This window comes from Bos indicus, chromosome 2 (genome assembly GCF_029378745.1).
Source record: "Bos indicus isolate NIAB-ARS_2022 breed Sahiwal x Tharparkar chromosome 2, NIAB-ARS_B.indTharparkar_mat_pri_1.0, whole genome shotgun sequence".
NCBI classification, from domain to species: Eukaryota; Metazoa; Chordata; class Mammalia; order Artiodactyla; family Bovidae; genus Bos; species Bos indicus.
The window spans coordinates 34064732-34081033 of NC_091761.1; the positions used below are offsets into that span (position 1 = coordinate 34064732).

Consider the following 16302-nt stretch of genomic DNA (forward strand, 5'->3'; position numbering starts at 1 on the left):
ATAAAACTTCAAGCAGTTTCCTGGATTAGTTAAAGTTAAATGGGCAGTACCAGGTAAACCGTGATTCAAGTATAGGTAGTCCGACCTCAGAGACTACATACTGTTTGTTTCTTGCTTTGGCTCTGGTAATTGTTTTCTTTTTACTCTGGAACTTTGTATGCATTCTTTTATATCTTTGAGAGGCATTTTGCGTGCTTGTTGCTCTGTCATGTGTGACTCACTGCAACCCCATGGACTGTAGCCTGCCAGGCTCATCTGTCCATGGAATTTTCCCAGCAAGAATACTAGAGTGGGTTACCATTTCCTCCTTCAGGGGATCTTCCTGACCCAGGGATTGAACTCACATCTCCTGCATTGCAGGTGAATTCTTTACCACTGAGTCACCGGGAAAGTCCAGAGAGGCATTTTTTTCAGTGTTTTTAATGAGTCTGGAGAATGAAGAAATATCTTGACTATCTTTGAAGAATGAGCAGAGATTGATGGAAGGCAAAAAGAGAAAGAATTCTAAGTACTGGTTGCGGGGGGGGTGGGGCAAAAAGGAGCCTTTTGTAGCAGTTTGAAAATCTGCAGCTTGGGATACAGTAAAGGCAAAAAGGAATGACCTATGGGAACACCAGGAGATGTGCTCAGGGATGCAACCAAAAACTAGATTAGAAAGCAATAAAGTACAAGAAAGAAAACAAAAAATGTTAAAATAATATAATGAATTTTTTTAAAAAGTGACTGTTTAAGAATTACTTCTTTGGGACTCCCCTGCTGCTGCTAAGTCACTTCAGTTGTGTCCAACTCTGTGTGACCCTATAGACGGCAGCCTGTCTGTGGTTAAGAATCTACCTGTTAAAGCAGGGGACATGGGTTCAATCCCTGGTCTGGGAAGACCTGACATGCCACAGGGCTATTAAGACCAAGCTAAAACTACTGAGCCGAAGCTCCTGAGCCCATGCTCACAGCAAGAGAAGCCACTACAATGAGAAGCCCACATAGTGCAACTAGAGAGAAGCCCCTGGTTGCTGCAACTAGAGAAAGCCCTCAGGCGGTAATGAAGATCCAGCACAGTCAAATAAATAAATAAAATCTTTTAAAATAAATAAATAAAAATAAAAGTTACTTCTTTGAAAAGATGGACAGGCCAGTTTCCAGGAAAAAAAAAAAAGAGAATATAACCACAAAGAGAATTTAAAAATATATATATATTTATACATATATATATGCTGCTGCTGCTAAGTCGCTTCAGTCGTGTCCGACTCTGTGTGACCGCATAGACGGCAGCCCATCAGGCTCCCTCATCCCTGAGATTCTCCAGGCAAGAACACTGGAGTGGGTTGCCATTTCCTTCTCCAATGCATGAAAGTGAAAAGTCAAAGTGAAGTCGCTCAGTCGTCTCTGACTCTTCGCGACCCCATGGACTGCAGCCTACCAGGCTCCTCCATCCATGGGATTTTCCAGGCAAGAGTACTGGAGTGGGGTGCCATCGCCTTCTCCGATATATATATATATATATATATATATATATATATAGATATATATATATATAAACAAATGCTTATGAAAACCTTTTTACCAACACATTTGAAAAGGTAAATAAAATGGACCTTCTAAAAAGAATTTAAATTCTATAAATTACAAAAATATACTGAAGGAAAAAAATCCTATTTCTAATAAGGATAACTATGATATAAAGATCAACCTTAAATTTTAAAACTGCATAAAATTTTATTTTTTGAGTTACCTCACTGACTGGGGGAAAGTTTCAGGCCAGTACTGGGGGACAAGTCTTGGTCCAGAGGTAAAAGGATTAGCAAAATTCCCAAAGCAACTTTTGCCCTGAGGCAATAACAAACACCTAGACTTTTGGTTCTAAGGCCTCCAAGGACTTGGAGAGCAATCAGGGCCTGGGGCATATCCAAGAATTTAAGGCTTACTGGAGACCCTCACCTCCTTAAGGTTCACAGAAGGAAGAAAAACTGAAAAAAATTTTTTTTCTGAGAGGCCAAACCAAGTATAAGCATTTTGCTGTTGTTTAGTCGCTAAGTTGTGTCCGACTTTTGAGACCCCATAAATGGTAGCCAGCCAGACTTCCCTATCCTTGGGATGTCCCCACAAGAATACTGGAGTGGGTTGCCATTTCCTGCTCCAGGGGATCTTTCCATACCAGGGATTGAACCTATGTCTCCTGCACTGTCAAGTGGATTCTTTACCACTGAGCCTTAGTGAACCTAGACCCTTTACTGTAGCATCTTAAATAAAGTTTTACATCACTCTTTGGTAAGTATCCTTTGCTATCTAAATAGTATAATGATCTGATACTTGCTCCTACCTTTTTTTTTTTTTTTTTTTTAAGAGAGATGAAAAGGCTTTTCTGGAACATTTATTTATAAATGATTGAAAGTGAAAGTCCCTCAGTCATATCCGACTCTTTGCGACCCCATGGACTACATAGTCCATGGAATTCTCCAAGCCAGAGTACTACAGTGGGTAGCCTTTCCCTTCTCCAGGGGATCTTCCCAACCCAAGGATAGAACCCAAGTCTCCTGCATTAACAGGCAGATTCTTTACCAGCTGAGCCACCAGGGAAGCCCAAGAATACTGGAATAGGTAGCCTAGCCCTTCTCCAGAGGATCTTCCCGACCCAGGAATCAAACCGGGGTTGCCTGAATTGCAGGCGGATTCTTTACCAACTGAGCTATCAGAGAAGCCCTTAGAAAGTTTACCCTTTTTCTTTTACTCTTGGAACTTATTCTTCATTCTACTTCTTCCATGAATAGCTCATCTGTACAAGTTTTCTATGCTTAACATATATCCTTATGCCTGAAAATTCTGACCACACTGTAATACTACCTCAAAAATACGTATAAATTTTGTTGTATATGCTGTTACCATGTCGATACTACAACTCCCAACTCCCAAAGGTGATGCAGGATAAACAATTAGGTAAGAAAGTATAATCTTCTCCCACACAGCCCAGCCCCCCAAAGTTTAGAAAAGACTGCCCTTGGTAGAGTAATAAACACTAGAAGGCATTTAGCATATCTTAATTTACTCATAAGCAACATAAAGAACTGAAAAGAAATGGTCAAAAAAATTCAGGGAAAGGATGTCTAGCAAAACTGAGGAAGCGGGGCGGGGGAGGAGGGCTGAAGGGAGGGTGGACCAAAAAAGATACTGGGAACAAGAAGGATGTTTTGTTCCTCTATCTTAAGAAAGAAATTTCTAAACACACTCCATACCCGTGGTTCCACAAGGATTCGCCTAAGGGGCCATCAGGCACCAGAACACCTGCGGCTTTCCGCTTGGCCCCCGCCCCGGCTTCCTACACTGCGCAAAGTCCTGGCGCCGCCGAGTACCAGAAGCAGAAGTAAGCAAGGACCGACAGAGGGTGAACCCGGCACATGGCCACCGCCCGCAGGGGCCTCACATCCCGCGGGGGTGGAGGCCGCGCCGAACCGGCCAGGACTCACCCCTCCTCCGTATCCCGGGTAGGCCATAACAATCTTGCGAGCGTCAGCCGTAGGGTCGGCGAGCGCCCGGCTGAGAGAGAAGCGGAGCTCTAGGTGCAGGTGCAGGAGCAGGTGAGGCTGAGAGGCGCACTTGCAGCGCCTTTCAAGTCCTAGAGACCAACCTTTTCTGAGTCCAAACCCAACCTACTCGGTTCGGATTGGCTGAGACCTGCCCTTCGCAGCCTATCCGGCCTAGGCCCGCCCCTTCCCCAAGTCTAGTCCCACCCATCTCGTCTCTGATTGGCTTCATGCGCCCAGCCTTTTCCTACTCCGCCCCTATTGACTAGCTTAGGTCTCGCGCTCTAGCCTTCCTAAACTGCAAAGATACCTTTGCTGCAGTTAACTTCCACGCTGTTTGGAAAGGCTCTCAAGGCTGGTTTCTTTTCACCTTAGAAATCCCAGACCAGCCCGCCCATGGCTTCTTTTTACGTATTCGTCCACTTTTTAAAAGATGGACTACGAAATATATATCTGTGAATTTCAAAACTTGCAGTTACTTACATCTCTTTTTCCGTAGCACCAAAATTATGAAACTGACTTCTACTCCAAAGGTAGTGCGTCTAAGCTAAAACGCTCTTGACACCAGATTTTACAAAAAGGTTATTATAGCTTGTTTGGTAGACAAATGGTGACAAGAGTTGCCAGATTTAGCAAATAAAAATACAGGATGTTCAGTTAAATTTTATTTTAAAATAAACAATGAATTAAAAAAATATGAGTATGTCCCAAACGTTGAATGAGACATACACTTGTACTAAAAAATGATTTGCTGTTTATTCGCTGATAATTTACAAGGCATTCTATATATTATCTAGTAACCCAATAGATGACTCAACATTTGGGCAAACTCTTAACTCTTGAGTTGTGCCTCCTCATAATATCCATTGAAAGGAGCAGCTTGTTTTTTAATCACTCAGTGAAAAGTTAAATGCTTAATTACTTTGATTTATTAAGTGATAGTCATTGAACAGTACTGCTTTTCTCTGGAGCTCAAGTGGATTTTGCAGCTCCAGCTTGAAAAAAGGAAATGCACATGGGAAGGACAGCTGTAAATTTAGTTTAGAAACAAACAAAAAGACCATGATGATATTATTTTGAGTTACCTCTGAAGAATAAGACAACTGCTAAAATGTTTCTTAAAAATATGGACGAAAAAATAAATAAATAAAGATGTGGAAGAAAGTGTTACCTATTGGCAGGGGAAATTAACCTTGCAAAGCTGAGTAACTACAGAGGAGGAACTTGTTCAGCTATCCTACAGAGGAGGAACTTGTTCAACATTGTAAAACCTAATTTTCCCAGAAAGAGACAGAAAGGAAGATTGCTAAGGTACAAAGCACCCTTGAGAAAGTGTGCCTTGGTTCCGCTAACGCGATAAGAAATACTTTGGCCAATGAGGTTAAATTGGCATAAATAGATAAAGGGGGATGGTAAAAATTTTTTGATAAGAGGAAAGAACATTTGACTCATTAAAGCATCAAGTGATAAAACATTACAAAGCGAAACAAATTGAAACCAATTGATATCATTTCAAGGGGGCTGCAAAGAGCTCTGGTATCATAGTCCTTTATGGCTCAGGGCAGAGAAGAATTCAGCCACAGCAAAGAGGTAAATAAGAAGTGGTTTATTAGAATAGGACACCTGTGAGACTTACAAGAGGGTGAGTGAGAAATGTCGTGCCCCAGGAATTTCATGGGCTACAGTTTCATAATCAAAGGAAGAGTGGCGAGGGGGAAAAGACCTTCTTTGTCTTTCTTGAGTAGATGTCGTGCTTCCATCATTAGTTCCTCTTCCAGGTTGAACAGGGTCGTTTTCTTGTCCCTGTGTGATCAAACTAGGTCCACAAATTGTTTTTTATGTATGCAGAGAGCATGTCCTAGGGATCACAAATTTACTGAGCTCACAGGGCAGGATGTGCCTCTCATACCACCATTGCTTTATCGTTTGGGGGCGTATCCCATCCCATCCTGTTGCATGGTTTTGTTGTTAAGCAAGCCTGCTTGGTTTTGTGGTTAAGCAACCCTCTTAATTTACAGGGGTCTCTTGTATTTTTCTATTTACAGTCCCCTAGTGTGATTCACTATTTAAACACTGACTTTGTCCATTCTGTCCCTATCAAAATCATTGCAAAGTTTTATTCTAGTTGATTAACTACATATTCAAAGAAATGCTCAGAAAGGACCAAGTGTTTTACATTTACAATTTTAGTCTAAATCTCTGGTCAGAATTTTTGTGCATCTTCTTTTCATTGTACTAGCCTTATCAATGCATTGCATTTGTGTCAACACTCCATGGGCCCCTTGCATTTCTTCGTATATAATTTCAAGATGTGCTAAGTCGCTTCAGTCATGTCTGACTATAGCCCTCCAGGCTCCTCATCCATGGGATTCTCCAGGCAAGAATACTGGAGTGGGTTGCCATGCCCTTTTCCAGGGGATCGTCCCGACCCACATTTCTTATGTCTCCTGCGTTGGCAGGTGAACTCTTTACCACTATTGCCACCTAGGAAACCCATAATTTCAAGATAGAGGTACTATTTTCTTCAAGGGTTGAGAGAAGCTTGACTGCAGGATAGCAAAGTGAAACTCTCCTTCCAGGGAAAAGTTTGCTTGTGTGTGCTCGCAGGATTTTCCTAAACTTAGAGTTCCTCCATGGTGATTCAAACCCATTGCTTCTTTATTACTCATCTAGCAGCTTCATTTCACTCAGTGGAACTTGGGAACAAAAGGAATTCATGAGAATTCCTCCAGGCTGAGGAATCCACAGCCTATTGTGCTATGAGTAACAGAGTCCTTTGTCTCTGACAGAGAAACCTCTTCTGTTCTTCTGTCAACTTCTGTGAATTTGTGGCAGGCTACTTCTTAGCTGGTAAATAGGAAAAGATATCAGACCCTTTGAAGTTCTAGGTAGTGTGTTTCTTTCTTAGAGAAAGAACTAGCCAGGGAAACTCGTACTGAAGGGTAGCAGAATATCCCACCCCAAAATACGCCACTTTGGCATAAGGATTATTTGGAAGGCAATCGAGAAGAAGCAGATACAAGAAAAGTTCTCTATTCTCCATTTGTCTAAAAGCAGGACCAAAGTGACACTCCTCCACTCTCTACCGGAAAGGACAGAGATGAGTACTCTGAGACAAATGTGGACCCTTGCCATAACGAAGGCAGGGACTTAAATCTATATAACAAATCTTATGCTTGTTTATCCTTCTTTTCCTGGTAACTACCCCACAGGTAGTTTACTCATACCTTCCTTTTCTCTTTATCTGAAGATGGCATTTAAGCCAAAGTTCTAAGCCACCTCTGAGAATTATTCATTTTCTCTGATTATCTCCCATGCCATCTTCCCTGGTCTCAGCAGTAAAGAATCTGCCTGCAGTGTAGGAGACCTGCAGGAGATGCAGGTTTGATCCCTGGGTCAAGAAGATTCCCTGGAGAAGGACATGGAAACCCACTTCAGTACTCTTGCCTGGGGAATCCCCTGGACAGGGGAGCCTGGTGGGCTACAGTCTGTGGGGTCTGAGAGTTGGAAATGACTCTCAGCAACAAGTTGGAAACCACTAAGCACACACACACATATAACAACAACATACACATGAGTATATGTGTTAGTAAACCTCTGGGATTTTCTTCTCTTGCTCGTCTGTTTTTTATTATGGGGATCTCTGCCAAGAACTCGGAAGGGTAAACGGAAAATTATTTTACCACCCTTACACTATCATTTGAGATGCAGAGAAGATTTTCAACACTATAGTCTACTGTATCTCTCTCCAGACCCATTATTTCATATAATAAATTTCCCAGGAACAATAAATTGTAGGAACTGAAATTTCAAATGAATCAATAGGAGTATTTTTTAAAAGTAATTGTGTGATACAGCAACCCAAGATGGCTGTTCTCTTCCTCTCCGTATAACCCCTGCTTGACCAGTGAGTGCCTGCTTCACCTACACCCTGCTCACCTGGCTGACCTTCCCACATACTTGCCCCAGGCCCTGGCTAATAACTGTTACTTTAACCACAATGATAGCTTATCAAAAGGGGCAGTGAGGGACAGGCCTTCTGCTGGTTCCCCTGGTAACCAGTAAATCAACTTGATGTCAATTCCCCCTATAATTGGTAACTCCCGGCCCCTAGAGCAAAGACTGCCCAGTGTCCCGCCCGCAGTCCCCCAGGCATGGTAGGGTTTTCTCAAGGATATCGTGTCAGATGTGCAAGTTCTCCCATCCCTTAAACCTTTGATGTCTCTGTTGCAGACATCAAAGACATTTCTCTGGACTTAAGTCTGGATAAGCATAGGCTTGCAGGCCTTCATGCTGCAGCTCAATAGTAACAGTAATGACAATTTGCTCCATGATTCACTGAATATGGTATGAACAGTATCATTTTATGAAAATAGAATGTATAAAAACCATCTTAAGTCGTACATGTTTTTTCATAAATTACTCTGTTATTTCATAAAAAATAGCTTCTAGAGTAAATGGACTCTTCTGGTGGCTCAATGGCAAAGAATATCCCTGCCAATGCAGGAGACAATGGTTGGATCCAAAAGATCCCCTGGGGGAGGGGATGGCTACCCACTCCAGTTTCCTTGCCATGGACAGAGAAGCCTGGCAAGTACAGTCCATAGGGTCACAAAGAGCCAGACATGACTTAGCGACTAAACAACAACAATAATAAATAGTATGTAACAGGCACTGTTTTGTGAAGTGTTATTCCTCTAAAGAACTCCATCAGGTATAGACAATTATTATTTTATAAATGTAAAAACTAAGGTGGAGAGTTGAATATCACTTATCTATAATGCAGTGTTAGCATAGCAAAGCTGAGGTTAGAACCCAGGAAGTTTAGCTGCAGAATGTGGTCTCTTAAACAATACATTTGTTTGTTTTGTATTTTAAAATACAAAATTTTGTATTTTGCTGATAGATCTTCTTGCTTCTCCACTAACCCACTTCAGTCTATTGACATCACAGCTGAAAGAGCAACGCTTTAAAAAAATAAGTTACATCATGTCCAGCTAAGGCTCCAATCCCATAAGTGGCCCTTATCTCACCCAGAGGATGAAAGAATATGCTTGCTATGGCCTGTAAAGTCCTGATGTGATCTTCCCCAGTGCCGCTGCTCTGTAACCACTCTATGACTCACCTTTGGCTCAATCCACACCAGACTCACTGGTCTTGCTTTAGAGGAGAGAGCCCATTTACTCTCTCTCTACCCACATAGTATTTTAAAATAAAACAAAAATTATTTACACCATTAGTGAAGAGGTCTTAAAGAGCAGAAAAAATGGCACACCAATAACTAGAGAAATAAACAAGAAAATTCATGGTTTTGACTAAGATGAGCCTAAAATTTGTTCTCTTACACAGGAAATACATGCCTTCTGACAAGTGTAAAGTTTTCATGACTATGTCTACTTATAGTATTTCTTCCAAATCTTGGTGGTCTTTGGCCTCAGGGTGAGTTTAGATATTCAACTAACCAATACCTTTACTAATACAATATAAACAGTGAAATAACGATGGTTCCCTTTCCTATCTGTGCCCATCTCACTTTCTCTTTCCCTCTACATGAATTTTTTCTTTATCCCCCTCTTCACAGATGGAAAACATAGGAAAATAGAGACAGTAAATATTTACTGCTCCTCAGCAAACTTCAGAGCCAGAATCTGCCCCTCTCAGGAATCATTTATACACCAAATACTAAGATATACCAGCTAATGAAAAACAGCATGAGTGGAGCTTATTTTATAGCACTAAGAAATTTCACATAGATAGCCTAATTCATTTTAGTCAATAAATGCTTATTTAACATCTATATTGTAGTACAAGTTTAGATGGAAAAAATATACATAAGTGGAAGTGGGGAGGATGTCTTTGCCCTTGTGGAGCTTATATTCCAGCAGGAAGAATAAGAAATAATAACTAATGATAATGAATAAGTAAATTAATATATAGTGTGGTCAGTTCAGTTCAGTCGCTCAGTCGTGTCCGACTCTTTGTGACCCCATGAATCACAGCACGCCAGGCCTCCCTGTCCATCACCAACTCCCGGAGTTCACCCAAACTCATGTCCATCAAGTCAGTGATGCCATCCAGACATCTCATTCTATGTCACCCCCTTCTCCTCCTGTCCCCAATCCCTCCCAGCATCAGGGTCTTTTCCAATGAGTCAACTCTTTGCATGAGGTGGCTAAAGTATTGGAGTTTCAGCTTCAGCATCAGTCCTTCCAATGAACACCCAGGACTGATCTCCTTTAGAATGGACTGGTTGGATCTCCTTGCAGTCCAAGGGACTCTCAAGAGTCTTCTCCAACACCACAGTTCAAAAGCATCAATTCTTCGGTGCTCAGCTTTCTTCACAGTCCAACTCTCACATCCATACATGACCACTGGAGAAACCATAGCCTTGACTAGATATGTTAGAAGATGATAAATGCTGTGGAACAAAAGGAACATGAAAACAGAGGTGGGGTAGGGAGGTGACTAAGTAGGTGGCAGTATAGAATGGGGTGCCCAAAGTAGCCTTGTAAAGCAAAGGATGTTTGTGCAAAGGATTAAAGGACATGAGAAAGTTAGACATGAAATTCTCTGTAGGAAGTATATTCTAAGCAGAACTAGAGCTATAATCCAGAAATCTGATTACCTGTTTAAAGCAAAGTAAGGAGCCCAGTGAGTCTGGTGTGGATTGAACCAGAGGTTGAGTCATAGAATGGTTACAGAGCGGGAACGTTGGGGAAGATCACAGCAGGACTTTACATACCTTTGCAAGCACATTCTTTCATCCTCTGGGTGAGATAACAGCCACTTAAGGGGTTGGAGCCTTAGCTGGACATGATGTAACTTACATTTTAAAGCATCATTCTTTCAGCTATACTGACAATAGACTGAAGTGGATTAGTAGAGAAGCAAGGAGATCTATCAGCAATCTGTTGGTAATTTAGAGATAATGGTGACTTACCATGGAACAGCAGTTGAGATGGTAAGAAGTGGTCAGATAATTTTCAATTTTTAAGGTATAGCTTTCTTGATTTACTGATGCTTTGGATTTGACCATTATTGGCTTGGTGACAAAGTTTCTCTCCTTGGCCAAACTCTAGCCAGGTTCTTCTGAGTGATCTTCTTAACCCTGGCCCACACAAACTTGAACAAAAACTAACTTAGTTTCTAACACCTCAAGGCTGTATCCCTAGAATGACCCTAGTCCCCTTAAAGTGCACACATGAGAAGACTCAAAGCTTCCAAAAGAATTTACTGTTACTGGCTGGCTTGTTGCAGCCAGCACCTGAAGATAGGGTCCCATCTCCCAGTTCTCTGAGAGAGGGGAGCAGCCTACTCTGATAAGTGCCACTTGGCAAACCCCAAAGGATTTCGCTTGGGCTAGACCCCTCTTCCTGCTCTTTGTAATTTTTTCTTGCTTTCCAGATTCTACAAGGCCCTCACTTACCCCCACCCCTTATTCCCTCATCCTCCCTTTAAAACATACAGTCACCTATCTACAAGTCAAAGTTGAGTTCAATTCACATCAGATTCTTTTCCCTATAATTTCCCTATTATTAATAGTCTATGACCAATTTAAATTACCCTTACTTCTTTAACTAGTGTCCAGTTTTGTGTATCATTGTTAATGGTGGCAACTGGAGGAAGAACTGTTTAGGATAGCCAAATCAAAAATCAATATTGAATATGTTAGATCTGAGACACCTAGGAGACTAAGTAACAATGTTAAGTAGGTTGTTGGTCTAAGAGACTTGTTGGAGGGAACAGTGCCTACCAACCACCCAGCATTTGCTCCTTACTGAACCTTTCTATTTCCCACCTGATACATTGCAACTGTTAAGAAGTAGTGAAGAATTCTGTAAGAGATATTCCTCCAAAAATGGCCTTAAAATGGAAGTCATTCCTAGTGGCAATGAAAGTGAGAGGGCCCAAGAAATTAATGCCTCTTTGACATTGTTTTCCATAGAATTAATGAATGATAGAAACAGATTATGACCTAGTGAATTAAAGGTAAAGCTTATTATAAATGCAAAGTGATTCTGGCAACCTTTAAATCCACATAGTTTGAGAAATTATGCACACCCAATGTCTTGGACAGCTTGTGCTGCCTTAACAAAAATATCATAGATAGGACTGCTTAAACAATGGGAATTTATTTCTCCTAGTTCTAGAGACTGAGCGCTCAAGATCAAGGTGCCAGAGGATTGGTGAGACACCTTGAGCTGCATATGGCTGCCTTCTCACTGTTGCCACACATGGCCTTTAGCCAAAGGTAGACAGAGAAGTGAATTCTCTGGTGTTTCTTATAAGGGCACTAAAAATTCCACTCTGAGGGGCACACCTTCATAACCTCATCTAAACCTTATTACCATTCAATGATGCTATCTCCAAATACCATCACACTGTTAGGCTTCAATAAATGAATTTTAAGGGACCATAGTTATCTGTAACATAAATCATCTAAAAGGTGAGGAAGAGGAGACACAGTCATAAGTGTCTGCTGTGTCATCACCTTGGTTCCACCCTATAATTTATTTATTTCATGCTAAAATATATTCACAAAGATTTCATGTCATTGCTTTAATTGATAGACGTGCAGTAATTATACTTTCTCCAGAAATTATTCATTGTGTTTTCAACATGAAATAATGAAGGCTCTATATGTGTTACTTTCACAAGGTATAAACATATGACAGTACAAAGTGAAGTCATCTGGTAATAATTTCATTAAAAGTCCAAAGGTTCAGTTTCTTTCAGCACTGCCTAAGGGTTCTTCCTGCTAGGGAGGACAGAGAGCTATAAGCTTCCTAAGTAAGAAAAACCTGAATATTATTTACCATTTATTATTGAAACCAGCCACTTGACAAATTGACCTTATTCAGCTAGACTTTCAACAACACGGTTGTTTGTTTCTGATTCTGGTAATGTTAAGTACTCTATTGGCAGAAGCACAAACTCTAAAGCAATTTAATAAACAGTAATACATATATGAAAAGTGTCAACAGGGCTTTTCAGAAAGGTGAAGAATGGTAGCTTCTGAATATATATATATATATATAGCAATAAATATACTTGGATTGCTAAAGCTCTATTAAGCAATCTGGATTCAACACAAGCTTCTTTAGAAATGCTATGTGTAATGTTAATCACAATGTGTGTCTACCACTAATGCTCAATACAAGCACCAACACTATAATTAATAGCCTTGGTGAAGTTACCTGTGATTCAGGTAATATTGGAAAAACACCTGTCTTACATTTTATTTGTAGATGTTTATTTGTTTGTTTATTTGGTTGCATTGGGTCTTCATTGCGGCACACAGAATCTTCACTGTGTCACGCAGCATCTTTCACTGTGACACACAGACTCTCTGGTTGTGGCATGCAAACTTAGTTGTGGTGCATGGGCTTAGTTGCTCCACCACAAGTGGGGTCTTGGTTCCCCGACAAGGGGTGGAACCCCACCCCCAATCCCCTTTACTGAAAGGCAGATTCTTAATAACCGACCACCGGGGAAATCCTGTCTTAAATTTTAAATACAGGTTTCATGCTTGTGAATATCAGACCCCATATTAACATGAGATCATACACTCACAACACTGACTTTCTAGAAAGATAGAAATGAAATATCATTGATTGATACTTTTGGTTGGTGCTTATCCCTTCAGTCAGTAACATATGTTGTGTGAGTTTGAGTTACCAAAACCTAAAATAATTTGATCAGAACCATAAAAGTGATCCAATTCTTAAATAGATCACGGACTGCCTAAAAGCTGAGATCATCTTATTTCCACACATGCATGTGTGAAGATAAGATTGCTGGTAGAAATAAGACCTGGTAATAAGAATGAATGAAAAGATTAGAATCTTGTTTTCCATAAATGTTTGTTGTTTATATATTTATGAATCTGGTCACACTGTGCAGCTTCTGAGATCATAGTTTCCAGATCAGAGATTGAACCGATTGAACTGGGCCCTCAACAGTGAAAGCACAGATCCTAAGCACTGGCCACCTGGGAATTCCCCTACGATCTAGGTATTTATATAGCACATGATACTTTTCACAGCTATTTTGCAGAATATTATATTTGATATTCACAACAACCTTCTGAAATAAATAGCACCAGTTATTCAATACATTTTAAGAGGAAACTAAGATAGTAATAAGGCGCATGGTGAATGTAGGCACAGATCAAAAAACAGTTGCAAAATATTTTTAAAACAAAACATTACCTAATTGATTTTCATGTTTGGAAAATGATAACCCAAAGTGCTCCTGTAGTTTTGAATAAATGAATGAAGTTCCCGGCTTAAGCTTTCTAAGTTGTTTAAAAGCTAAGAATTAAGCTATAAAGCACTTTATTGAGTTCTCCCAAATTAGAAATTAAGTAAAAGAAAAAGTTTAGTACACCCTTTGTAAGGTCCCAGAGGATAGGAATTATGACATGTACTAACACAGATGAGGATCCATGATCAGTGATGGTGCAAAAACCATCACCAGAGTGGGTATAAGAAACTCAATTAATGCACCATCCAAGATCTGCTCAACTTAGTCTATCTCAAACTGTTGCTTTGTTTTCTGGCCTCTACCCATAAAACTCATTTGTTGCTGTGCATGAGTGCTCAGTTGTGTCTGACTCTGCGACCCCATGGACTGTAAATTGTCAGGCTCCTCTGTCCATGGAGTTTTCCAGGCAAGAATACTAGAGCTGGTTGTCATTTCCTTCTCCAGGGGATCTTCCCTATCCAAGGATCAAACCCATGTCTTTTGCATCTCTTGCATTGGCAGGAGGATTCTTTACCAGCTGAGCCAACTAGGGAAGCCCTCTAGTTGTTGGTACATTTATTTATTAAAAATGCAGATGGCATACTCAAACAGTAATTGAGGGATTATAATAAAGTCACTATTTACAAAGATGTTGACATAGTTAAGAGACACCAATAAGGGATGATACAGCTTCTCAGTGCAAGCAACAGTGAGAATCAATTACCACATTTAGGCTGTGGGGGCAAGGCAAGGAGACAGCTCCTGAAACCTGGAAAGAGCTGCTGTGTGGAGAGGGCCACCTGTCATGACCTTCAGTGGAGGTATGTAAGATACGCTGGATAGAAGGGAGTTCCCTATCTCTCTTCCCTGTCTCCAATCTCCTTTCAGAAATTCCAGTGACCGATCTCCATCAAAAGCCAAAGAAAAAGGGAGTTTAGGGACACAACAGCCTCCCGGGGTATAGGGGTATAGGGGAGGGTGGAGCATGAATCCTCAGAGGCAAGTGGAAAAGATAAAAAATGGTGAAGAGAAACCAATTCCATAACGTACATTTATAATCCTGCCAAAATTTAACAGCTCTTCAATTAGAGACTCAATTTATGTAATTTTTCTGTAAGGCAAAAATCCAGATAAATTGCTTAAAGTTAGTATTTATAGAAAGATTACATTGAATAGCGAATTTCTCTTTCGTTAAAACCAAATGCTTGACTGAGCAATTAGGCTATGGAGATGAGACGGAGAATGAAAGAAAACCTAGGTTTTTATTCAGCCACCATGATTCCATTACAGACTTGATCCACCCATTACAAGAGGCACTATGGCAACCAGCTCAGAAGAAAGGGGGAGGGGGAGGACAGAGGAGGATGTAACCTAGCAACAGAATCTTTAGGCCACAGTTGGCTCATAATTGTTAAAATGGTAGTTAATGATATCAGCAAACATAATTAAATCAAGAGAAACTTTACCAAAAAGGGGTGAGTGGGGATGTAGCATATATTTAGGTATGTAGGCAAGAAAGATCAAATATTTATTTTTTTAATTTAAATTTATTTATTTTAATTGGAGGCTAGTTACTTTACAATATTGTATTGGTTTTGCCATACATCAACATGAACATTTAAGTTAAAATTCCTGTATAAAATGTTTTTCGTATATTATTTTAAATAAATATACACATAAAGTAAAAACTGTTTAAAAGGAAATAAAAAACTGATTTCTATTAGAAAAGCATGTGCCTAAGATAGAGCTTTTTCAGTATAAAGTTGAAAATTAAATGGTTATAATCTCAACCTTAAGTATTAACTAAGCAAACATGTATCTTCAAGCTTATTACGACTTTATCATAGTTATTCAAGGATGAAAAAAGTAGTTCATATTTTTTTAAATTTTTTAATGTGTCTATTCATTTGGCTGCCTCAGGTCTTAGTTGCCAGACTTGGGATCTTCCGTGGTGCACGAACTTTCTAGTTGTGGTGTGCAGACTTAGTTGCTCCAAGGCATCTGGGAGCTTAGTCCCCTGACCAGGGATCAAACCCACATCCCTTCATTGCAAGGCAGATTCTAAACCACTGGACCACCACAGAAGCCCCCCCAGATAGTTGATATTTAGATCAATATTGCTATTTCCTTCTGATTGATAGTTGAGAAATGTTCATGTAGAACACTATTCGCTAACCACATCATGCAGATAACGAATTAATACCTATAACAGAATTAGGACAATTTCCCTTTATTAACTCCACTGATTTCATTCATTCACATACACATTCTGATTTCAAGAGAGTATGTTAATTGATACACTAACTACATTTTCTTATTTTCTAAATATTTGAAGTTCTGGGATCTGGGGCCAGACTAACTGACCCTCCCAGGACTTGTTTAGTCACTAAGTCGATCTGACTCTTTTGCGACCCCACGAACTGTAGCCAATCAGGCTCCTCTGTCCATGAGATTTCCCAGGCAAGAATACTGGAGAGGGTTGCCATTTCCTTCTCCAGGGGATCTTCCTGACCCAGGGATCGACCCTGTGTCTCCTGCATTG

General features: G+C 40.3%; 1 protein-coding gene across 3 annotated transcripts in view; it reads right to left on the reverse strand.

Annotated features, from left to right (window-relative positions):
- The window catches only part of GCA (grancalcin), a 43780-nt gene that overhangs the window by 16316 nt on the left and 11162 nt on the right, over nucleotides 1–16302 (reverse strand). The window contains exon 1 of one of the 3 annotated variants that reach the window (XM_019971823.2): nucleotides 3459–3630. The exons of the other annotated variants lie outside the window; for them this stretch is intronic. Within the exon in view, the coding sequence (XP_019827382.2) occupies nucleotides 3459–3485 (27 nt within the window). The 5' untranslated portion in view covers nucleotides 3486–3630. Of the gene's footprint in view, nucleotides 1–3458; nucleotides 3631–16302 lie in introns of those variants that run through there. 3 annotated transcript variants of the gene reach the window in all.